The 26,123-nt window shown below is 46.7% G+C and overlaps 1 protein-coding gene across 3 annotated transcripts in view; it reads right to left on the reverse strand.

Annotated features, from left to right (window-relative positions):
* The window catches only part of PDE7B (phosphodiesterase 7B), a 471,343-nt gene that overhangs the window by 20,773 nt on the left and 424,447 nt on the right, over positions 1-26,123 (reverse strand). For all 3 annotated transcript variants that reach the window (XM_029058083.2, XM_007672935.4, XM_016228527.3), the window contains one exon: positions 5,516-5,607. In XM_029058083.2, coding sequence (XP_028913916.1) covers positions 5,516-5,607 — 92 coding nt within the window. The remainder of the gene's footprint in view (positions 1-5,515; positions 5,608-26,123) is intronic.

Below are 26,123 nucleotides of genomic sequence, written 5' to 3' on the forward strand. Positions count from 1 at the left end.
GCGTAGAGATGGTAGTCGAAGCCGTGAGAGCGGATGAGTTCACCGAGGGAGTGAGTGTAAATGGAGAACAGAAGAGGGCCAAGAACTGACCCTTGAGGAACTCCAACAGTTAAAGGATGGGAGGGGGAGGAGGCTCCAGCGAAGGAGACCGAGAATGACCGGCCAGAGAGGTAAGAGGAGAACCGGGAGAGGACGGAGTCCATGAAGCCGAGGTGAGATAAGGTATGGAGGAGGAGGGGATGGTCGACGGTGTCAAAGGCAGCAGAGAGGTCAAGGAGGATCAGAATGGAGTAGGAGCCATTGGATTTGGCAAGAAGGAGGTCACGGGTGACCTTAGAGAGAGCAATCTCGGTAGAGTGGAGGGGACGGAAGCCAGATCGGAGGGGGTCTAGGAGAGAATGGGAGTTAAGGAATTCTAAGCATCGATTGTAGACGACTCGTTCTAGGATTTTGGAAAGGAAGGGTAGTAGGGAGATAGGACGATAACTGGAGGGGGAAGTGGGGTCAAGAGCGGGTTTTTTTAGGATGGGGGAGACGTGGGCGTGTTTGAAGGCAGAGGGGAAGGAGCCCTTGGAGATTCGGTCCCGCGGTGGAGAGAGGTGGGGCGGCGGGGGCAGTGGTGGTGGTGGTGGTGGTGGGGAAGCCGGCTCGCGCTGGGACGAACGGGTCACAGGTCCACACACACACACCTACCCCACACACACCCCCCGGCCACTCTCCGCCCCGGCGGGGACCTCCGACACAATAGGCCATCAGGAAGCGGGTCGGCCGACAGCGTCCAGGCGGAGGAGGGTCTAGACCTCTGGGCAGCCCGGGCTGCCAGGCGGGGGTAGGACCCGCTCCTCGCTGCTCCCGGCTCACGGAGGACACCCTCAGAGAGGTCGCGCCAGAGACTAAGTCCCACCAAAAAACGCGTCGCCGAAAATCTCCGCACACATTTCTGACCCTTGGTGTGAAAAAACTGCCACCCGCCTCGGCAGCGGGGACACACTATGACAGAGTTGGTAGACACGTTCACTGTCCGCACTGAGCTTGCAGTCTAGAGGGGGAGATAGATATGAATATAAATAATTGATTGCGATGTTCCTAAGTGCTGTGGGGCTGAGGGAGGAGTAGAAAAATGGGATAATAATAATGATGATGATGGTGTTTGTTAAGTGCTTACTGTGTGCCAAGCACTGTTCTAAGCTGGGGTAGATACAAGGTAATAATAATAATAATGTTGGTATTTGTTAAGCGCTTACTATGTGCAGAGCACTGTTCTAAGCGCTGGGATAGACACAGGGCAATCAGGTTGTCCCACGTGGGGCTCCCAGTCTTCATCCCCCGTTTTACAGATGAGGGAACTGAGGCACAGAGAAGTGAAGTGACTTGCCCACAGTCACACAGCTGACAAGTGGCAGAGATGGCATTCGAACCCATGACCTCTGACTCCCAAGCCCGGGCTCTTTCCACTGAGCCACGCTAGGTTGTCCCACGTGGGGCTCACAGTCTTAATTTCCATTTTCCAGATGAGGTAACTGAGGCACAGAGAAATGAAGTGACTTGCCCAAAGTTACACAGCAGACAAGTGGCAGAGGTGGGATTAGAACCCATGACCTCCGACGCCCAACCCCGTGCTCTTTCCACTAAGCCATGCTGCTTCTCTAAACCCTATCTGACATCCCACAAGTGGGTAACAACAGAGCTGGGGGCAAAGCGGGGGCACAATATGTCAATAATGTAAGAAGACTTTTTCTTATCAAGGGGAATTGAGGCAACAGTCTATTTGGAGGAGAAAATCTGCATGAAATGGAATATGGGAATCAATGTAATAAGTCTAAATGCAAACTCCCCGAGGGCAAGAAAGGGGAGTTTTCCTTTAATACTCTCTCCCAAGTGCTTAGTATAGCACTGCAAATGCCACTGACTCGTTCCTCCTCATTTTTACATTAACGTTTTACGGCATTTTCCTTTTTTTACTCTTTGCAGAATGCCCTTGTGTACAAATGCAAGCAGAAGGCATGGCTTAGTGGAAAGAACACGGGCTTGGGAGTCAGAGGACATGGGTTCTAAACCCAGCTCTGCTACTCGTCTGCTGTGTGACCTTGGGCATGCCACTTAACTTCTCTGTGCCTCAGTTACCTCACCTGGAAAATGGGGATTAAGACTGTGAGCGCCACGTGGCACAACCTGATTGCCTCGTATCCACCCCAGGGCTTATTATTAAGTAAGCGCTTAACAAATAACAAAATTATTATTATTATTACAGTTGTCCTGACCTCTGGTTCCCTCCATGGTGTGTGTGTGTGTGTGGAGGAGGGGGAGAAGGAACAACAGGCCTGGGAGTTAGAAGACCTGGGTTCTAAACCTGGCTCCTCCACTTGTCTGCTCTGTGACCTTGGGCAAGTCAATTCACTTGTTTGTGCCTCTGTAACCTCATCTGTAAAATGAGGATTAAAACTGTGAGCCCCATGGGGCACAGAGATTGGGTCCGACCTGATTGTAATAATAATAATGATAATGATAATGTTGGTATTTGTTAAGCGCTTACTATGTGCAGAGCACTGTTCTAAGCACTGGGGTAGACACAGGGGAATCAGGTTGTCCCACATGGGGCTCACAGTCTTCATCCCCATTTTACAGATGAGGGAACTGAGGCACAGAGAAGTGAAGTGACTTGCCCGCAGTCACACAGCTGACAAGTGGCAGAGTGGGGATTCGAACCCAGGACCCCTGACTCCAAAGCTCGTGCTCTTTCCACTGAGCCACGCTGGTTATCTTGCATCTATTCCAACACTTAGTACTGTGCCTGGCATATTGTAAGCCTTTAACAAATACCAATTTTAGAAAAACAAAAAACAAAAATCAAACCTCTTTAAACTCTGATTCCCTGCAGCACTAAAGGCAATGTGAGGGTCAGGCACCTTCAGGGAGATTAGAATCTCTCCTTTCCCTATCTGAAAGCTGTCTGCTGGCGGCGTAAACTGCACATTAAATACATCGAGTCCAATTGGAACCCGATGTAAAAGATAAATTTTAGCCCAGACTTGCTGATTCTAACTTCTTCGGAAACTAGTAATAAGGATATAATTTCATTTATATGTCACTTATGATTGCAAGGTAACCATTAGCTGTTTTTTTATTAGGTTTGAGTCTAGAAATCCATCTTGCCGGAGGCTTTATAGCTCTGCTCCGTACTCTTAACAGATATTTATTGTATGGTTCATGTGTGGGAGGGTTATTGCCATTTTCTAACCTAAAGCATAAGATTTGGTCACAGCACAGGGTGGCTTTTGAAGGGCTGGAAAACAGAGCCGTTTATTAAACTATTACCTGATTGTGGGTCAGAAGATTAGAGCGATCAATTCTCCAGAACATTTATTCAGGACACAGATGATGCAGAGTGAGGCTTTTTAGCACACAGTTCTTTTGTCTTCTGTTATTTGGCTTAATTGCTTCAGAGAGACCGATGACAGCATCTCAGATTTCTGAGATGAGCACTTGATCGTGTCTGGACAGGTGCCAAACTGATCAGTCGATCAATCGGATTTACTGAGACTTACTGGGTGCAACACACTGTACTAATCGTTTGAGAGAGTACAATAAAGCAGAACACGTTCCCTGCCCACAACTAACTTACGGTCCATAACCGTGGATCGACCCTAGCACTCAGCACATTGTAAGTGCTCAATGAAGCAGCACAGTGGATAGAGCACAGGCCTGGGAATCAGAAGGACCTGGGTTCTAATCCCAGCTCAGCCACTTGTCTGCTGTGTGGCCTTGGGCAAGGCCTTTCCCTTCTCAGAGCCTCAGTTACCTCATCTGTAAAATGGGGATTAAGACTACGAGCCCCACGTGGGATTCCTGGGTCCAACCTGATTAACTTGTATGTACTTCAGTGTTTAGTACGGTGCCAGGCACATAGTAAGCTCTTAACAAATGCCATTAAAAACATACCATAATTACTCTCATCATCGATTAGACCGTAAGCCCGTCAAAGCTTAGGGACTGTCTCTGTTACCCATTTGTACATTCCAAGCGCTTAGTACAGTGCCCTGCACATAGTAAGCGCTCAATAATAATAATAATAATAATTATGTTGGCATTTGTTAAGCGCTTACTATGTGCCGAGCACTGTTCTAAGCGCTGGGGTAGACACAGGGGAATCAGGATGTCCCACGTGGGGCTCACAGTCTTAATCCCCATTTTACAGATGAGGTAACTGAGGCACAGAGAAGTTAAGTGACTTGCCCACAGTCACACAGCTGACAAGTGGCAGAGTGGGATTCGAACTCATGACCTCTGACTCCAAAGCCCGTGCTCTTTCCACTGAGCCACGCTGCATTCAATAAATACTATTGAATGAATCTCCTTCAGCCCTACAGAGAAGTGAAGTGCTTCTGGACTTCAGGCTGGGGTGATAGACTGGCTGCAATCTACGAAGCAAAATCTACGAAGTTAGCTCATGGTGGACAGGGAACGTGTCCACCGACTCTGTAAGACTGTGACCCCGCTGTGGGCAGGGATTGTCCCTCTTCAGATAAGCAGCGCGGCTCAGTGGAAAGAGCTCGGGCTTGGGAGTCAGAGGTCATGGGTTCTAATCCCGGTTCTGCCGCTTGCCAGCTGGGTGACTTTGGGCAAGTCACTTTGCTTCTCGGTGCCTCAGTTCCCTCATCTGTAAAATGGGGATGAAGACTGTGAGCCTCACGTGGGACAACCTGATCACCTTGTATCACCCCCGGCGCTTAGAACAGTGCTTTGCACATAGTAAGCGCTTAACAAATACCAAAATTATTATTATTGATTGTTGGATTGTACTTTCCAAGCACTTAGTACAATGCTCTGTACACAGTAAACACTCAAGAAATACAATTGAATGAATTGAATGAATATACTCTACCAAGCACTTAGTAGAGTGCTCTACATATAGAAAATGCTGATTAAATGTAACTGTATTTTTATATTTATTGTGCTTAGAATAATTATTTTATAATTAAATGTAATTCGTTTCGATTAGAAAAGCCACGTTACCCGCTTCCCCCCTCCCCCCTTCTCCTTTCCCTTCCCTCTGATCCCCTCCCACCGGCAACAACAGCTGTTGCTATGAAACAGCTCCACGCAAGGTGACGTAGCGACATCTCTCCCCATCCGGACTGTAAACTCGGTATGGGCAAGCAACGTATCTGCTAATTCTGTTGTATCGTATTCTCCCAAGAGCTTGGTAAATGCTCTGCACGATGAATACACCACTGATTGATTGACTGATCGCAAAAAGTGGGGTTGTTAAACCAGCCCAGCTGCTACCTAGGGGATTGCACCAGGGATGGGATTGGGAGGGAGGCACTTCAAACTCTTAGATTTCCAATGACGTACACTCTGTTACTGTATGTTTAAATTAGGATTGGCTCTTTGCGTGGCTTTGGTTCGGCTTTTCTGCCCGCTAAAGGTTGCCGACCTCGGGTCTGGCTCAGTGCCATTCGCTTCAAGTCTCTAGTGAAATATTGACTTTTTCTAGCGCTCCGCCAGTACTCACGTCATTTCAGGAGGCAGATGGGCAAGGAGCCTTGATTCTCGGAGCATGCCGATCGTAGAACGCCAGTGGTGATTCTCCAGCACGGACACATTCTAGGGGGAATGAGATAAACAAGCTAAAGCAGGGGGGATTTGACTGATATTTTACCAGATAGACCTTCCCTCCAGCTCTAGCCAGCACCGTATCAGATCATATGTTGGAACAAACCATGAGAAGATCACCAACTTCCCTGCCCTGCCAATCAATCAAAGGTATTCATCTCGCCTAACTTGCTGCCGACCCTTTTCCCACACCCTCCCTCCGACCTGGAACTCCTTCCCTCTCCCTATTTGCCAGATCACGGCTTTCCCCACCTTCAAAGAGGTCTTCCCCGATGAAACCCCCTTTTCCTCTGTTCCCTCTCCCTTCTGCGTCATCTATGCAGTTGCATCTGTGGCCTTTGGGCACTGATATTCACCCCACCCTCAGCCCCACAGCATGTATATACATATCTATAAATTATTTATATTAATGTTTATCTGCTCCAAGCTTGTTGTGGACAGGGACGTTTCTACTAACTCTGTTGTACTGTATTCTCCCAAGAGCTTAATATAGTGCTCTGCACACAGTAAGTGCTCAATACCATTGATGATGATGACGATGATATTTATTGAACACTTGAGGTACGCAGATCACTGTCCTGAGGACTCGGTAAAAACAATACAACAGAGTCGGTAGACATATTCACCGCCTGCAAGGAATCCATCCAAAGCCACAGGGGAGAAGGAAGCTAATTTAGTTCAGTCGAGCTATGACCTCTACATTTGGCCAGGAAAAGCAAGAGTTCAAAATGCGAATGATCTGAAAGTTATTGCATCACTTGCGTGTCTCTGCTAAACACCTTGAGGGTTATGAATGAAAGACAGTAGCTAGGTGAGGGTTGTAAAGCAAGACATATCTTAGAGTGTTCTTATAGCACAGAACATCACACACCTTAAACCAAAAAAAAGCCTAATTCTATGCTACATCAGGGGTCTTCATTCACTCATTCCATTCAGTCATATTTACTGAGCACTTACTGTGTGCAGAGCACTGTATTAATAATAATAATAATAATAAGCACTTGGGAGGTACAATACAACAATAAACGGTGACATTTCCCGCCCACAATGACTTGCACCATTAGGACATGAGCAACATGAGCAACGGCGGCTGTCATCTTTCTTGTTTATCTAAACACCATGGTTGTTGCTGCTATTCTCCACCATTGGGCCTGGGGAGAAAGGATGGGAAACTCTCCCAGGGCCACCGTCCTCAGGGGCTTTGACCCTCACGGCGGGAGGAGCTGGCCTGGGAAAGGAAAATCGGCCGCCTCGGGAGTCTTCCCCTTCTGCCCATCTCTAAAACCAGGTCTGCCGGCATAGCTGTCACATCTGACTTCCGCGGCAGTGCCGTGAATATCACCGGTGTGCCGGGTTTAACACCAAATGGGAAGCAGCTTGGCCTAATGGATAGAGCAGAGGCCTGGGGGTCAGGAGGACCTGGGTTTTAATCTTGGCTCTGCCAGTTGCCTGTTGTCTGAGCTTGGGAAAGTCACTTCACTTCTCAGCCTCAGCTACCTCATCTGTAAAATGGAGATCAAGACTGTGAGCCCTATATGGGACATGGAATGCGTCCGACCTGTTTAGCTTGCATCTACCCAAGCACAGTGTCCGGCCCATAGTGAGCGCTTAATTTTTAAAATTAAAAACTGTACTCTCCCAAGTGCTTAGTATAATGCTCTGCACACGGTAAGTGCTCAATAAATACGATTAAATGAATGCAAATGAATAATAGGTTACTTTCAAGCAACTGATGAGCCATCTTGATACCACAGCTCTGTATCTCATGAAATTTTACTTGCAAATCCATCTAAATATATTTGGATCTGAGCATCATCGTGGATACTTCTAAACTGGCTAAAACACTGCTAGAAAACTTAATGGTAAATGACATCGGCTCCATGTTGAATGAAAGAAGAGTATCTGGAAGATCGCCTCGAGGATCGTAATGATGTCCGCCTGATTTAACATCTTCATTAGTAATCTGGGAACAGGACATTTGGGAAGCTCGCAAGTGAAATTAAACGTGAAGACTGGCTAATTTTTGAAGAGACCTGTGTGCGTCAGAAATCTGGCAAAGACCACAGAGCATGAAAAATCCACAATACCCAACCACAGAGGAGACCAAAGCCCAAGATGCAATAGCAACAATAATTTGGGCTGATCTTTTTGGTGGGGGCCACTGTGGTGGGGGTGGGGGGAGGGTAGTTTGCAATTTGAAGGTGCTAATTTGCCTCCCAAAAGCCTAAATTACAACCTGAGATTAGGTTCCTCGCTACCATGAACTGGCCTAACATCAATACCTGGGCAAGACCTAAAGATGATATGAATTCACAGTGTGGCCTGAAATCTCCACGGTTGGGAGCATAGCAGCGTGGCTCAGTGGAAAGAGCCCAAGCTTGGGAGTCAGAGGTCATGGGTTCGAATCCCAGCTCCACCACTTGTCAGCTTTGTGACTGTGGGCAAGTCACTTCACTTCTCTGGGCCTAAATTCCCTCATCTGTAAAATGGGGATTAACTGTGAGCCTCACGTGGGACCACTTGATTACCCTGTATCTACCTCAGCGCTTAGAACAGTGCTCTGCACATAGTAAGCGCTTAACAAATACCAGCATTATTATGGCATAGACCTTGGGTCATACAGCAAGGGCCTGGGAGTTAGAAGGCCATGGGTTCTAATCCCAGCTCTTCCACTTTTCTGCTGTATGGCCTTGGGCAAATAATCCTTTAACTTCTTGGTGCCTCAGTTATCTCACCTGTAAAATGGGGATTAAGACTGTGAGCCCCTTGGGGGACAGGGACTGGGTCCAATCTGATCTGCTTGTATGATTTGCTTGGATCCACCCCAGCGCTTAGTACCATGTCTGGCACATTCAGAGTGCTTAACAAACACCACAATTATAATTATTATTGTTGTTATTATAATTCACTATACTATTTGGGAGCTGTGGACCCAGCCATGAAATGCATGAATCCTTCTCTCTGACTCCTAGGTCGCGAAAGTGTAGAAAAGATGCTGGGATTGCTGAGAACTAATGCAAGAATCACTAGGGGGCTAGAAAGGTTGGACAGTTAAGGAAATGAGAAATATTTTGAATAAGCCGCATGGCCAGGTGGAAAGAACATGGGTCTGGGAGTCGGAGGACCTGGGTTCTAATCCCAGATCTGCCAAGTGCTTGCTGTGTGACCTTGGACAAGTCACTTGACTTCTCTGTGCCTCAGTTTCCTCAACTGTAGAATGGGGACAAAATACCTGCTTTCCTTCCTCCTTAGTCTGTGAGCCCTGAGCAGGACAGGAATTGTGTCCAACCTGATTAACTTATATCTGTCTCAGTGCTTAGAACAATGTTTGAAACAGAATAAGCGCTTAACAAATACCATAAAAAAGATAACAGTCTGGAACAGTAAAACAATCTGGGAAAGACTATCTATAGAAATGCGAAGAATGACCGGAAATGTTCATCTCTTATGATTTTTTTATAATGTAAAGAAATAGTAGGAAAATAATTCAAGCCATCAAGAAAGAATTTCTTGACAAATGCAAGGCTCATGTTCTTGACAGATCTTATATTACGGGAAATTTGCTTTGAGAAGCAGCGTGGGTCCGTGGAAAGAGCCCGGGCTTGGGAGTCAGAGGTCATGGGTTTGAATCCCAGCTCTGCCACTTGTCAGCTGCGTGACTGTGGGCGAGTCACTTCACTTCTCTGGGCCTCAGTGACCTCATCTGTAAAATGGGCGATTAACTGTGAGCCTCACGTGGGACAACCTGATTCCCCTGTATCTACCCCAGCGCTTAGAACAGTGCTCTGCACATAGTAAGCGCTTAACAAATAACAACATTATTATTATTATGTGCCAAGCACTGTTAAGTGCTGACCATCACAAAGGCCGTGGTGACTGCCCTAGACATGGCAGTGGTTGTGACTGTTACATTCTGAGCCATGAAGAGCCAAGATCCGCCCTTTCCTCTCCACCCAAATGGCTACCTTACCGCTACGGGCTCTCGTTATATCCCGGCTAGACTACCGTGTCGGCCTTCTCTCTGACCTCCCTTCCTCCTCTCTCGCCCCGCTCCGGTCTATTCTTCACTCCGCTGCCCGGCTCATCTTCCCGCAGAAACGATCTGGGCGTGTCACTCCCCTTCTTAAACAACTCCAGTGGTTGCCCATCGACCTCCGCTCCAAACAAAGACTCCTCACTCTAGGCTTCGAGGCTCTCCATCCCCTTGCCCCTTCCTACCTCTCCTCCCTTCTCTCTTTCTACCGCCCACCCCGCACGCTCTTCCGCCGCCCACCTCCTCACCGTCCCTCGGTCTCGCCCGTCCCGCCGTCGACCCCCGGGCCACGTCCTCCCGCAGTCCCGGAACGCCCTCCCTCCTCACCTCCGCCAAACTGATTCTCTTCCCCTCTTCAAAACCCTACTTAAAACTCACCTCCTCCAAGAGGCCTTCCCAGACTGAGCTCCTCTTCTCCCTCTACTCCCTCTGCCGCCCCCCCTTCACCTCTCCGCAGCTAAGCCCTCTTTTCCCCCTTTCCCTCTGCTCCTCCCCCTCTCCCTTCCCATCCCCTCGGCACCGTACTCGTCCGCTCGACTGTATATATCTTCATCACCCTATTTATTTTGTTAATGAGATGTACATCACCCTGATTCTATTTATTTGCTATTGTTTTATTGAGATGTTCTTCCCCTGGATTCTATTTATGGCCATTGTTCTCCTCTGTCCGTCTCCCCCGATTAGACCGTAAGACCGTCAAACGTCTATCTGTTGCCGACTTGTTCATTCCAAGTGCTTAGTACAGTGTTCTGCACATAGTAAGCGCTCAATAAATACTATTGAATAAATACTATTGAAAAGAGCCCAAACCTCTTCTCCTCTAGTCACAATGTCCTACTGCTTTTTAATTTTTATTTTATGCATTCATCCACATGCTGGGCTTTTATGTTGTTTTAGGGTTTTCATTTCATTTTTCTTTATGTGCTTTGCCAGTCCCGTCTCCTCCTTTTATTCTAAATAATTATGACAATTTTAAGCACTTACACTGGATTAGATGCACAAAGTCCCTGTCCCACATCTGAGTTCATAACCAATCATATTTATGATCTTATAAATGCATTATCTTATATTAAAGCCACTCCCCATTTTCCTTCTGAGATTGCAAACCCCATGTGGGGCTTGGACTGATAATTAGATGCTCAATCTGATTATCCTGTATCTAATAATAATAATAATAATTGTGGTATTTGTTAAGCGCTTCACCTCGTGCCAGGCACTTTACTAAGCCCTGGCATGAAAGCAAATAAATTGGGTTGGACGTAGTCCCTGTCTCACATGGGACTCACAGTTTCAATCCCCATTATACAGATGAGGTAACTGAGGTCCAGAGAAGTGACTTGTCCAAGGTCACACAGATAAGTGTTTAGTACGGGACTTGGCACAGAGTATTTAACAAATACCCCAATTGTATTATTTTGATTATTTTATAAATGAGGACACTGAGACCCAGAGAGGTTAAGTGACACCCAGGACTTCTGATTTCTAAGTCAAATTGTGTGACCTTGGGCAAATCACTCAACTTCTCTGTGCCTCAGGTACCTCATCTGTAAAACGGGGATTAAGACTCTGAGCCCCACATGGGACAATCTGATCACCTTGTATCCTCTCCAGCGCTCAGAACATCCAGCTCTGCCATTTGTCAGCTGTGTGACTGTGGGCAAGTCACTTCACTTCTCTGTGCCTCAGTTACCTCATCTGTCAAATGGGGATTAACTGTGAGCCTCACGGGGGACAACCTGATTACCCTGTCTCTACCCCAGCGCTTAGAACAGTGCTCTACACCTAGTAAGCGCTTAACAAATACCAACATTATTATTATTACATAGTAGGCGCTTAACAAACACCATTATTATTATTGGTCACATCTATTGAGCCCCTGCTTTTTTCTACATTCACACCAACCTAGGCTGTTTACTCCTATTCACTGTCCTCTTTGTTCCCCAGGCCCCGAGGACAATTCAACCATCTTCTCAGGGTTCCCCTAAACACTGGACTCTTCACTCTCAAAGACCCAAAGACAATTCAACCATCTTCTCAATCTTCTCCTAAACATTGGCCTCATTGCCCTCAAGGCCCCAAGGACAGTTCAACCATCTCCTGGGGTTATCATCTGATTAAGTTGTTATTGCTGTTTTTTACCTCACCGACCCCTCCATGACCCCTCAATCCCCCCCACCCCCTCAAATTCTCAGCCCAGCGTGGAGCAGTGGAAAGAGCACGGGCTTTGGAGTCAGGGGTCATGAGTTCGAATCCCAGCTCTGCCACTTGTCAGCTGTGTGACTGTGGGCAAGTCACTTCACTTCTCTGTGCCTCAGTTCCCTCATCTGTAAAATGGGGATTAAGACTGTGAGCCCCACGTGGGACAACCTGATTCCCCTGTGTCTACCCCAGCGCTTAGAACAGTGCTCTGCACATAGTAAGCGCTGAACAAATACCAACATTATTATTATTATTACCCCAGCGCTTAGAACAGTGCTCTGCACATAGTAAACGCTTAACAAATACCAACGTTATTATCTCACCTCCCCTGCCCATGAGCCCCACGGTGGAAAGGGACTGTGTCCAACCCAATTTCCTTGTATCCACCCCAGCACTTAGTACAGGGCCTGGTACTCAGTAAGGGCTTAACAGATACCACAATTATTATTATTATTCTTAGACTGCGAGTTCCTTGAGAGCCAGGGATTGTGTCTAATAATCATCCACATCTTCTTTCCCTGTGCGTAGTACACTGCTCTGCATACAGAAAGCCCTGAATCATATTAATACTAGGCCCAATTTGACCAATGCCATCTGCGCACTCCACTCAGTTGCTGCAATTATCTGATGGCATGATTGGAAGAGCATTCCCTAATTCCCCAAAAGTAGTCTATTTAAAATGCAGCCCGAAAACATGCTTTATAGATGTGAGTGCACTCAGGTTTTTCAAGTAAACTGGAGTAAACTTTTTTTTTTGGAGGAAACACCTGAATTTGCAAAACATAATGACTACAGTCCTTACTGTAATTCACTGGGTATCAAGCTCGCATGTCCCAAAATCTGAACTCAGCACCTTCCCCCCCCCCCAAATCCTCTCCTGCTCCTTCCTTCCCATCACTGTTGACAATACCTCCATTCTCCTGGACTCACAAATCCGTAAACTTGGAATTATCCTTGACTCCTCTCTCATTCAATTCCCATATTCTTTCTTCCCAACACCTCCAGAATCTGCTCCTTCCTCTCCATTCTAGGGCTTAGTACAGGGTTCAAGTGCTCTGCACCCAATAAGTGCTCAGTAAGCACCACTGATTGATTGATTCAACCCACCACCATGCTGATCCAAGGACTTGTATATCCCGACTAGACTACTGCATCGGCTTGTTCGATAACTGCCCAGCCTTCAGTCTCTCCCCTTTTTCAGTCTGTACTTCACTTTGCTGCCCAGATCATCTTTCTAAAAATCATCTGGAGCATGTATTCCAACTCCTCAGAAACCTCCAATGGTTACCCACCCATATCCTCATGAAGCAGAAACCTCTCGCCGCTGGCTTTAGAACACTCAATTCAGTTATTGCCCCACTACTTAGTCTCACTGTTCTTCCACTTCACCCCAGCTGGCGTGCTTCTTTCTTCTCAAGCCAACTTTGTCTCGTTCATATCTCTCTCGCTGCCAACCTCTTGCTTATACCTTCCCTGCTATTAAGAACTCCTGATCCCTTTGTGCCTGTCAGACCACTTCTCTTCAAGGCCCTTCTAAGATTACATCTCCACCAGGAGGCCTTCCATGACTAATCTCTCATCTCCCCATGCTATTTCCTACCCCTGCCCACCCTCCACTGCCATTTTAGCACCTCTGTAACACCTAAGCACTGAAGTACTTTTATATCCGTCTTTACACTTTATTGTTTCCCTCACCTGCAATTTATTTTAGTGTCAGACCCCCCTACTATAATGTAAGCTTCTTAAAGACAGGGATCAGGTCTAGTAACTCTATTGTACCCTCCCAAGCACTTACTATAGTGCTCTGTGTAGTGTGAGTGTTCAATAAATACTATTGATTTGTAATCCTGCAATGGGGATTTAAACTTAATTTTATCCACTCTCTGGGGAGCAGAGCCCTGAATGGGCTGAGATTCTTGGAGTCCAAAATGTAGACCCCCGCATCAAGCCTAAAGTCCTGATGGATCCAAACTCATATCTAGGAGGATAATTGCGGCTGGGGTGGGGGAGACTCTTCTCCAAGTCTAAGCACTGTAGAACAAAATATCCCTCAGAACCTGGGACTACCAATTTCCTGTTTTTTCACCTTTCATCTCTTTCACCTTTTCTTGACATTCTCTTCCTTGTGCAACAATCCTGCTTTGGAATTTCAGGAGGAATGGCCGGGGAGAGGAACATCTGCCTTGTCTAAACCTGGTCCTGGTACAATTCAACACAGCCAGTATTATCATTCATCAGTATTTACTGAGTATCTGTGGTGCTAGTTGGGACGGGCCCATAGTCGAAGAGACATATGCATTGTTGCGGTTGCCTTTTCCTTGGATGGAGAGAGGGGAGAAGAGATCGGGTGAAGGAGAGGAGGGGAGGGGTTGATATGCCAGGACTGTGTATGTTCAGAAAAGCTGCAGTAGAATCAAGGAAAGGTGAGCTAGCTGATCCTGGGAGTTTAGTGTGATGGAAATGGAAGAAAAGCCATAGGACCAATTCTCTCGCAGAGGAAGAACTGATAGTCAATCAGTCGACTGTATTTATTGAGTGCTTAATGCGTGCAGAGCACTGTACTAAACGTTTGGGAGAGTACAATGCAACAGAGTTGGTAGACACGTTCCCTGCCTATTTTGAGTTTACAGTCTAGAGGGGGCCAGCAAAAGTGGGAAACCTTAGAGGGAGGATGAATCCCTGAGCCCAAACCCCCCCAGCCCACATAAGACTAGAGAAGTCCTTCCCAAATGGAGAAGGCAGAGCAGAAGCAGGATGGTGGAGCTGCTGACGACAATCGATCAAGGGTATTTATAGAGCACAGTGGGGCATAGCGCATAGAGCACAGGCCTGAGAATCAGAAGGACCTGGGTTCCAATCCCAGATCTGTCACTTGTCTGCTTTGTGACCTTTGGCAAGTCACTTCACTTTTCTGTGGCTAAGTTACCTCATCTGTAAAATGGGGATTGAGACTGTGAGCCCATGTGGGACAGGGACCGTGCCCAACCTGATTTGCTCTTATCCACCCTGGCACTTAGTACAGTGCCTTGCACTCAGTAAATGCTTAATAAATATAATTATTATTATTAACACTTACTGTGTACAGAGCATTCTACTAAAACTCTGACTCCCCCAGAAATGTTCATTCATTCATTCATTCAATAGTATTTATTGAGCGCTTACTATGTGCAGAGCACTGGACTAAGCGCTTGGAATGAACAAGTCGGCAACAGATAGAGACAGTCCCTGCCCTTTGACGGGCTTACGGTCTAATCGGGGGAGACGGGCACTTGTTCTACTGCTCCTGCTGCTTCGCTCCTTGGAAGAAGAGGCTGTGGGCAGGAAACATGTCTACCAACACTCTTATATTATCCTCTTCCAAAATCTTAGTACAGAGCTCTGCACACAATAAGCACTCAATAAATCAATTGATTGATTGATTCTCCGGGGAGTGTGCAAGGAAGTGTCTGGCAACTGCTGGGGAGGTACAGTGAGGGAGGTCGAGAAAGGCCTTTCCCCTGAGGGCAGTGTGTAGAAGAGAAATAGACCGGATATAAGGTAATGCCATTAAGGTGGATGACCTCAGAGTGACCCGGCAGTTCTAATTTCGGTCTAGAATGCAGGTGAAGAGCTGATGTGTGTTCAGTCTGGCGGTAGCTCGCCTACGGACTTCAAAATCAACCGGGAAATACTTTTGAGAATGGCCTTCCCGAAGTGCCTTGCTTCTGCGAGAGCAGGAGTGACAAAAATGAAAAATAGGGGGAAGTGAGAAGGCCAGACTGGAATGTCGTAAGTAAAACAGTGGAGTTGGTGTTTCGGGTGAAGGTTCGAAAAAGCTCAGCGCTTGCTTTACTGTGATAGATCTGCCTTGGCTCTGGAGTCTTTGGCAAAGGGCAAGGAAGAATCAGACGAGATGAAAGCTTCCAGGTCTCTCCCTAGAGGAAGGCCCACTCATTATCTCAGTTGTATATCTACTCCTTTGCCGGGAAATGTCTACAAATATAACCGGCACAATACCGCATTTGTCATTTTCTGTGAACTGATAAAATCAGGTCAAAATTCAGGATCAAAGTTCCTTCACAGGTGTTGAAGGGAATGGACAGCTCAGCTTTTCTCAAGTCAGATGCTTCAGATCTTTCCCCTCAGTGTGTGGCTGCCCACAACAACCCTGAGCAACTATCCATGTCCTCCTCACCTGAAAGTTTTCCATCACCTACCACCGACACTTCCAAATAGCCGACCAGAAGTCCGTGGATCCCGCTTTCCAAACACACGTTAATTTTTTATAACGGTATTCCTTAAGCACTTTGTGCCAGGCACTGTACTAAGTGCTGGGGTAGATACGAGCTAATCTGTTGTACACAGTCCCTGTCCCACATGAGGCTCACAGTCTTAATTCCCATTTTACAGATGAGGTAACTGATATACAGAGAAGTGATTTGCCCAAGGTCATACAGCAGACAAATGGCAGAACCGGAATTTGAACCCAGGTCCTTCTGGCCCCCAGGCCCGTGCTCTATCCACTAGGACATGCTGCCTCTCCTACTCAAATTAATAATTAATTTTATAAAATTAATTTCAAATAATTTAATTATTAAAATAATTCTTCATTATTAAGGAATCACCCCCCGGGTCTCACAGCTTGGGTTGGAGCCAGAAGTCAGCTGCCTTTTTGCACAGAAAAAGCAATCATTTTGCATCAGATCAGTCTTTGAAAGGGAAAAGAATGAGCAAAGTAGGATGGTACTCTCTGGGACTTGCAATTGGTGGGCAGGAGGGTAATATCTGCTCTCGGAATTGCATTGTGGACACTCTCATTCGGGCAGAGAAATGGCGCACCTAATGAAAAAAGCACAGGCCTGAGAATCAGAGGACCTGGATTCTAATTCCCATTCCGCCATTTGTCTGCTGTATGACCCTGGGCAAGTCACTTCTCTGTCTCTCAGTACCTTGTGTGTAAAATGGGGATAAAGTCTGTGAGCCCCACGTGGGACAAGGATTGGGTCCAACCTGATCGTCTTTTATCTACCTCAGCACTTAGAGTCCCTGGCATTTGGTAAGCACTTAACAAATATCACAGTTGTTATTATAATCTACCACCGCACTTAGTACGGTGCCTGGCACATAGTGAGCACTTTACAAATACCACTAAAAAAAAAAAAAGAATGAGAGCATTTAACAGTGTGTCAGCTATCGCATGAGGAACCTATGTAGTCTGGGTGCGTCTTCTGACCCCTCTCCAGACAGTAAACTCTTCCCTCTAGACTGTAAGCTCGTTGTGGGTAGGGAATGTGTTTATTGTTGTATCGTACTCTCCCAAGCGCTTAGTACAGTGCTCAATAAATACGATTGAATGAATGAATGACCTGCAGCAGCGGCACCTTCCACTGACACTGGACACAGAACTGCCTCAGAATGTCCCCGGTCCAGCCTTTTCTCCCTTCTGGATGAGAATGAAACTGTTCCCAAGGCAGAGTTCTAACTGATATTTACGAGCTGTTACAGTTCATAAATGCTCTTTTCCTGTCACTGATTATGTTAACAGATTTGCCTGGTGTCTGCTGTTGTAGACCCATCAGTATTTCCCAGTGAATGTGAAGAGTGAGAGCCTAAAAGTATAAAGAGAAAAATCGGGGTTAAAAATAAAGTCCAACTCCCATGAGGTCAACGCTGAAGGACTGCATGAAAAAAATCACAATCACCTGAAAGGCTACCAGAAATCAATCAATCAATGGTATTTATTGAGCACTTATTGTGTGTACAGCACTGTGCTAAGGATCTGCGAGAGTATGCTATAATAGAGTAGGTAGGCATACCAACACTCTCACTTGTAGAAGGACAAATGGAAACTAAAGGTGCAAAACCTTTCATATATGTGCATAGATATAAGAAGCAGCATGGCGGAGTGGACAGAACACAGGCCTGGGAGTCAAAAGATCATGAGTTCCAACCCCGGCTCTGCTGCTTGTCTGTTGTGTGGCCTTGGGCAAGTCACTTTACTTCTCTGGACCTCAGTGCCTCATCTGTAAAATGGGGATTGAGACTGTGAGTCCCACGTGGGACTAAGGTGGTCCCACCTGATTTGCTTGGATCTACCCCAGTGCTTAGTACAGTGCCTGGCACATATTAAGCGCTTAATAAGTATCATAACTATGTGCATACAGATTTACATGTCACTTTGCTAGGAACTGAGTTGAAGAAGCAATCGTGAAAGTAGATAGCTCCTGGTTGGGGACCACAAACCCCTGGCTTCCCAGTAAAACTGCTTAAATCACCTGAAATGATAGCAGCCGCCTGTCCTTTCCTTCAACATTTCCAGAAAAGATGATTCCTCAGACTCTAACTACAACCTATTCCAAAGCTATTTACGGCCTTTACACTTGCTGTTTGAGGAATTTTGGTCATATTAAAGTTTAAAGGATGAATGCACTCCTTTCAAGGTTTCATTGCATTAAGCATTTCGTTTCTGCTAAAACTAAAACCCAAATGGGATATGAAAACCCTCTTAATTGACTCTGAATCCCCATAGGTTTTGATTCACGACACACTCTGGGAGCAAAACAAATTTTTGTTGGGGACTATAACTTAGCAGGCTTTTCATGAAATACTATCAGTTTATGTGGTTTTTTTTTAAGACTAATAGCAAGAAGACATCTTTCCCTTCACGTGAAGTGAAATCTTTGAAACCAGTAGGGCAGGATTTTATCTGACAGTGTCAACCTTAAAGAGTATTTATTTGGTGCTTTCTTTCAAGGTCGGGAAGGATAATGATGATAATTGAATCGGAGTGTACCAATTGGAATCAGAGTTAATTACAACTTTTAAATATCGGGTGACACAGGAGGAAAACACCGCATAGAGAACCCCCTCTGCTTTCATGTTTTAATTGCCCAAGGAAGTCAGAGGAGAAGACTTTGCTAGATAATAAAGTCGGAGGTGGTTTCTCCCTAACAAACCACAATAATCCCAGAAGGCTTCCTGACTCTTAGTAAGATGTTCCAATCCATAGAGGACGGGTTCCCTGATCCTTGAAAGAGAACTTGGTCATTTCCAAAGCGAACAACCTAGCAATCCTGAATGTTGGGCCAGTTGTGCAAGCTACCAGTTTTGAAGCCCTCAACCAGAGAAGCTTTGACTTGAACCTCAGAGAGAAGCAGCGGGGCTTAGTCGTTAGAGCACTGGCCCGGCAGTCAGAAAGACCTATATTCTAATCCCAGCTCTGCCACGTCTGCTGTGTGACCTTGGGCAAGTCAGTTCACTTCTCTGAGCCCTCAGTTCCCTCATCTGTAAAATGTACGATGAACAGTGTGAGCTCCATGTGGGGCAGGGACTGCTTCCCACCCTGTCCTCTCCCTGACTTTCCCGTCACTGTGGACGGCACTACCATCCTCCCCGTCTCTCAAGCCCGCAACCTCGGTGTCATCCTTGACTCTGCTCTCCCATTCACCCCACACATCCAATCCGTCACCAAAACCTGCCGGTCTCACCTTCACAACGTCACCAAGATCCACCCTTTCCTCTCCACCCCAACTGCTACCTTGCTGGTGCAATCTCTCATAATATCCCGACTGGATTATTGCATCAGCCTTCTTTCTGATCTCCCATCCTCCTGTCTCTCCCCGCTTCAGTCCACTGCCCGGATTATCTTTCTGCAGAAACGCTCTGGGCATGTCACTCCCCTCCTCACAAACCTCCAGTGGTTGCCTATCAACCTTCACCTGAAGCAAAAACTCCTCACTCTTGGCTTCAAAGCTCTCCATCCCCTTGCCTCCTCCTACCTCACCTCCCTTCTCTCCTCCTACTGCCCAGATCTCACCCTCCGTTCCTCTGCCGCCCACCTCCTCACTGTGCCTTGTTCCCGCCTGTCCCGCCGTCGACCCCTGGCCCACATCCTACCACTGACCTGGAATGCCCTCCCTCCTCACATCTGTCAAACTAACTCTCTTCCCCTCTTCAAAGACCTAATGAGAACTCACCTCCTCCAGGAGGCCTTCCCAGACTGAGCCCTCCCTTTCCTTCTGCTCCTCCTCCCCTCCCCACTGTCCCTACTCTCTCTCTCTCTGCTCTACCCCCTTCCCCTCGCCACAGCACTTGTATATAACTGTACATATTTATTGCTTTATTTATTATATTAATGATGTGTACTTCTCTACGGTTCTATTTACCTATTTGATGGTAATGATGCCTGTCTACTGGCTTTGTTTTGTTGTCTGTCTCCCTCTTCTAGACGGTGAGCCTGTTGTTGGGTAGGTATTGTCTCTATCTGTTTCCAAATTGCACTTTCCAAGCACTTAGTACAGTGCTCTGCACACAGTAAACGCTCAATAAATACGACTGAATGAACGAATGATTAACGTGTACCTACCCCAGGGCTTAGAACAGTGTTTGGCACATAATAAGCACTTTACAAGGACCATAATTATAATTTTTACCTCAGGTTGCCATAGACATGATTCTAATCTCAGCTCGGAGATCAGACTTACAAGGCTGCGGATGGGCAAGGAGGGAAAGTGGTTCTTAAGGAGAAAACTCTCAGACATCTAGTGGGTATTTTGTTACCTCCTTCTGGAATGATCCCATCAGAGTGAAAGGAAAGGGGATTTGTGAGCCAGTGTTAGGGATGCTGAATAAGGAAGGGGCACGGTAACATATGGAGGACGGAGGAGCTCTTTGCTAAAGCCTGACAGGCCTGGATCTACTTCTACCTTCACCTCCAAGGCCCCGGTCCCTGACCTTGGAGCCGCAGTATAGCACTGTCAGTCAGTCAATCATATTTATTGAGCACTCACTGTGTGCACAGCACTCTACTAAGCGCTCGGGAGAGTACGATATAACAATATAATAGACACATCCCCTGCCCACAGTGAGTTTAGAGTCTAGAAGGGGAGACCGACATTAATATAAATAAATTACAGATACGTACATCAGTGCTGTAGGACTGGGGGAGGGTGAATAAAGGGAGCAAGTGAGGGTGATGCAGAAGGGAGTGGGAGAAGAGGAAAGGAGGGCTTAATCAGGAAGGCCTATGGGAGGAGATGTGCCTTTTTAATGGGGAAGAGCAATTGTCTGTTGGATATGAGGAGGGAGGCCTTTTCAGGCAGAGGCAGGATTTGGGTGAGGGGACAGTGGTGAGATAGACGAGATCGAGGTACAGTGAGAAGGTTAGCATTAAAGGAGCAAAGTGTGCAGGCCTCAGTAGTAGAAATAATATCAGTAATAGTAATAATTACCGAATGCCCACCAGGAGCAGTGCACTGAACTAGGGAAGTTCAAATTAGAGGAGACGTGTTCCCTGGCCATAAAGAGTTTATTCTCTAATGGGGGGAGGCAGGCATGAAAATATTTACAAAGTCAATTTACAAAGCAATCGAGGTAGGTAACTGAATGGACAATTAAATACCACACAAACAGAAGTGCTGAGGTTGGGAAGCAACATGTACATTAGTGCTGGGGATTGTCGGTGCCTTTCTACAACTTGGGAGCTAATCGGGGAAGGTTGAGATTTTAAGAGGGTTCTTTGTGTGGGGAGAGCTGTGGTCTGTTGGATTTGGGGAGGAGGGTGTTCCGAGGTAGGGAAATAGCCTGGGTGAGGGGCTGGAGGTGGGAGAGAGGGTTAGCTTGGGATGAAGGAAGAGAACTAAGCGGGGAGTAGCAGGTGAGGAGGACCGATATAATAATGTTGGTATTTGTTAAGCGCTTACTATGTGCAGAGCACTGTTCTAAGCGCAGGGGGAGATACAGGGTAATCAGGTTGTCCCACGTGAGGCTCACAGTTAATCCCCATTTGACAGATGAGGTAAGTGAGGCCCAGAGAAGTGAAGTGACTTGCCCACAGTCACACAGCTGACAAGTGGCAGAGCCGGGATTCGGACCCATGACCTGTGACTCCCAAGCCCGGGCTCTTTACACTGAGCCACGCTGCTGTAAGATAGAGGGCAAGGTGCCGACTTGTTGCCGACTTGTTCATCCCAAGCGCTCAGTACAGTGCTCTGCACATAGTAAGCGCTCAATAAATACTATCGAATGAATGAATGAAGGTGATGGAGAGCCTTGAAGCTGAGTGTGAGGAGCTTTGCTGGACGCAGAGGGACTCGGGAGGCCAGTAGAAGGTTTTGAAGAGTGGCGAGATTTGTGCCGAGTGACAGTCGGAGATGATGACCCATTCAGCGGTGTGCAGGATAGAGTGGACAGCGGGGAGAGACTGGAGGCAGGGAGACCGGTAAGGAGACTCACTGTGATATCACTACAGCTTGAATCAGGGAGGTAGCGCTTTGGTTTAACACTTCTTATTTACCTACTAATGACTAAAGGAATGAATGCGAACAAGTATGAGAAAGTGCTTTAAAAATAATATATGGGACGCGCTAGTGGTGCAGCAGAGGTGCTGGGCCGATAACCCGGAGGTAGAAGGATTGAAAACTTCCCCTGCTAAGAATTTCTCTTTTTGGAGAAGCAGTGCGGTCTAGTGGATAGAGCTCGGACCTGGGAATCGGAAGGACCTGAGTTTTAATCCCGGTTCCTCCACTCGTCTGCCGTGTGACCTGGGGCAAATCACTTCACTTTCTCTGGGCCTCAGTTACCTCATCTGTAAAATGGGGATTAAGACTGTGAGCTCCATGTGGGACAGGGACTGGGTCCAACCTGACATTTGTATCTACCCCAGAGCTTATTATAGTACCTGGCACATAATAAGCGCTTAACAAATGCCACAACTATTATCACGCTTCAGGAGAAACAAAGAAGTAGAAAACAGAATCCAAGAGACTTCCAGGGCCTTTGGGAGATGGGGCGAGTGTGGTTGAGAAGCATCACGTGTGCCAGAACCTTCTATAAAGCTGTGACACCTGAGCCTAATGACAGAGACACGTTGGGCTTCTCAAACAATTTCTTAGCATTACAGAGTAATGTCGACATCATACGGCAAGATAGGGCATCAGTAATGAAGCCCAAGAATGTAACAGCCCACCAGCCACACGCATCACAAGCAACCTCAGGCAGAGTATCACATCGGTTTGGGAGAGCAGAACAAATAATAATGGTATTTGTTAAGCGCTTACTACATGCCTGGCATTAAGTGCTGGGGTAGTCGCAAGCTAATCAGGTTGGATACAATCCCTGTCCCACACTGGGCTCCCAGTCTTAATCCCCATTTTACAGATGAGGGAACCGAGGCACGGAGAAGTGATTTGCCCAAGGTCACACAGCAGACAAGTGGCAGAGCAGGATTAGAACCCATGGCCAGATGTCCTAAAGACCTAGTGAAGAGCAATCTCAGGCAACTGGAATCACAGCAAACTGCTGAGAGGGAACTGCAGCAGCCAGTCAGCCTAGCAGGAGACAATCAGAGAGGTGCTCCTCAAAACAAAGGCTCCTGGAAGACCGGAATACTAAGCGGGCAAATGCACCAACAAGGAAGAAGACTCCCTTTCCATGTGTGGAGTAGGGAATGAAATGTCAGGCACACATAGGTCTTTTCAGCCATTTCAAACCATCATTCACAGCAACATTTTAGGATGTGAAAAACCAATACCGAGGTGTTTATGAGGGATTGTATTTTTGAGCTGGATATGACCTTATAAAATCTGTCTCATCTGTACAAATTAAATGGCTGATCTGGAGCTGAATTACATGACTACATGCTATTCTTAGTCAATCTTAGGCTGTTCAGTGGTTTATCCTAGTAGCAGAGCCCATTGGCGGGTAAAATTGATCCTTTCATTTTCTCTCTACCCATCCCAACCCACCACAGATGCTGAAAAACTTCCAGTTCCTGACTAAATCAATAATTAATGGTATTTATTGAGCTCTTACTGGGTGCAGACCACTGTGCTAAGCCCTTGGGAGAACACAGTTTCAGCGTGGCTCAGTGGAAGGAGCATGGGCTTTGGAGTCAGAGGTCGTGAGTTCGAATCCCAGCTCCGCCACCTGTCAGCTGTGTGACTGTGGGCAAGTCACTTAACTTCTCTGGGCCTCGGTTACCTCATCTGTAAAATGGGGATTAAGACTGTGAGCCCCACGTGGGACAACCTGATTCCCCTGTGTCTCCCCCAGCGCTTAGAACAGTGCTCTGCACATAGTAAGCGCTTAACAAATACCAACATTATTATTAAGTACAATCCCTCCCTAATGGAGCTTGAGGACACCAGAGAAGCACTCTGCATGTGTTGTTGAGGTAGTTCCTCTTTAACTATGAACCCTCAAAAGCTGATTCAGTCTGAGAGAGACTGAGTGAGAAATGCTAAAAATGGGAACATCACTCAGAGTAGACCTTCATCCCTTGGACCCTGGTTTCCAAAAGGAAGGATGGTGTCGTTAAAAGGAGAATCTTATCTGTCCAACTAAAAGGGCCAAGAGAGCAAATGGAAAAGGATACTTTGCTGGGCTGAATAATAATGATATTGGTATTTGTTAAGCGCTGTGTGCCGAGCACTGTTCTAAGCTCTGGGGTAGATACAGAGTAATCAGGTTGTCCCACGTGAGGCTCACAGTCTTAATCCCCATTTTACAGATGAGGTAACTGAGGCACCGAGAAGATAAGGACTTGCCCAAAGTCACACAGCTGACAGGTGGCAGAGTCGGGATTAGAACTCATGACCCCTGACTCCTAAGCCTGTGCTCTATCCACTGAGCCACGCTGAAGGGGCAAATAGCCTGGCTCTCAGCCTTTAGCTGCTGGGACCATGCTGGGGGGAGAAGAGGTTCCTGCATGGTCATTAGGGGCTCCCTATGACCTCACTCAACAACATCCTCCCTCACTCCATGCTTTCCTCTCTGCCTTTCCTGCTGCTCCAGGCTAATCGTAGTTCTGGCCACATGACGGAGTCAATCAAAAAAAAAAAAAAAATCAATCGGTCGCGCTTTTTTTGAACATTTACTGGGTGCAGAGCACCATACTAATCGCTTAGAAGAGTACACTAGTACACAGAGTTGGCAGACATGTTCTCTGCCCCCAGTCTAGAGGGGGAGGCAGACATTAATATGAATAAATCACAGATATAATTTTGATATTTGTCAAGCACTTACTATGTGTTAGGCCCTGTACTATATGTCTTTTTATCATTATGTTGTACTCTCCCAAGCCCTTAGTACAGTGCTTTCCACAGAGTAACCACTCCATAAATATGATTTGATGAATGAATGAATACTAAGCACTGGGGTGGATGCAAGATGATCAGTCCCACATGGGTCTCACAGTCTAAGTGGGAGTAAGTCAACCAGTCAATCTTATTAATTGAGCACTTACTGTGTGCAGAGCACTGTACTAAGTGCTTGGGAGAGTACAATTCAACCATATAACACACATATTCCCTTCCCACAATGAGCTTCAGTCTAGAAGAATAGGTATTGAATCCCTTTTTTACAGATGAGGGAACAATAATAATAATAATTACCATACTTGTTAAGCACTTACTAGGTGCCAAGAACTGATCTAAGAACTGGGGTAGATACAAGTTAATCAGGTTGGACACTGTCCCTGTCCTGGACTTAGAGTAGCTAAGTGACTTGTCCAAAGTCACACAGCAAACGACTGGTGGAGCCGGGATAAGAACCCAGGTCCTTTGACTCACAGTTGGTGGAGCCGGGATAAGAATCCAGGTCCTTTGACTCCCAGGCCCATGTTCTATCCACTAGGACACCCGGCTTCCCAAGTACATAAGTGCTACGGGGTCGAGAGTACGTTCAATAAAGGGTGCCAATCTCAGTGGAAGGGCGATGCAGAAGCTGGTGGAAGAAGAGGAAATCAGGGTCGTGTCGGGAAAGGCCTCCTGGGGGAAATGCGGAGAGAGAGAGGGAGGGGAGCGTGCTCTGAGGAGGGTGGAACGGGCCTAACGTTGATGTGGAAGTCTCTCTTGTGCCCACCTGGACCTGGCTGCCATGAAGGAAAATTCAGTTCAGGCCACTGAAGAAACCTCCTTGCCATAGCATTTTTTTCTGCCTGATTCCCATGAAAGGAACCTCAGAAATTCATAGTGTTTAAGGATGGGAAGCAAAGCCAAAATTCAAGCATGCAAAAACCCCAAACTGTCACTGACCACCCTGCACCATTTATTTTTTCAAACTTGGTTGAGCTCATCATCTGTGCAATAGATTTTGTGTTTCTTGGATTTGAGACAATCCAGGGCTCCAATCCCTTCTTACCTTCACTACACAAGCTGGGAGGAGGAAATCTGTGAGTTGCTCATGCTATGGTATAGAGAAGTGTTTGTCTTTATGGGGTGAAGACTAGAATCTGGGACTATCAGCTTCTTATGGAAGAAATACGTTCTCAACCAAAGAGCTTGGTAAGCAAAAGAAC

The sequence above is a fragment of the Ornithorhynchus anatinus genome, chromosome 2, assembly GCF_004115215.2.
Source record: "Ornithorhynchus anatinus isolate Pmale09 chromosome 2, mOrnAna1.pri.v4, whole genome shotgun sequence".
NCBI lineage: Eukaryota > Metazoa > Chordata > Mammalia > Monotremata > Ornithorhynchidae > Ornithorhynchus > Ornithorhynchus anatinus.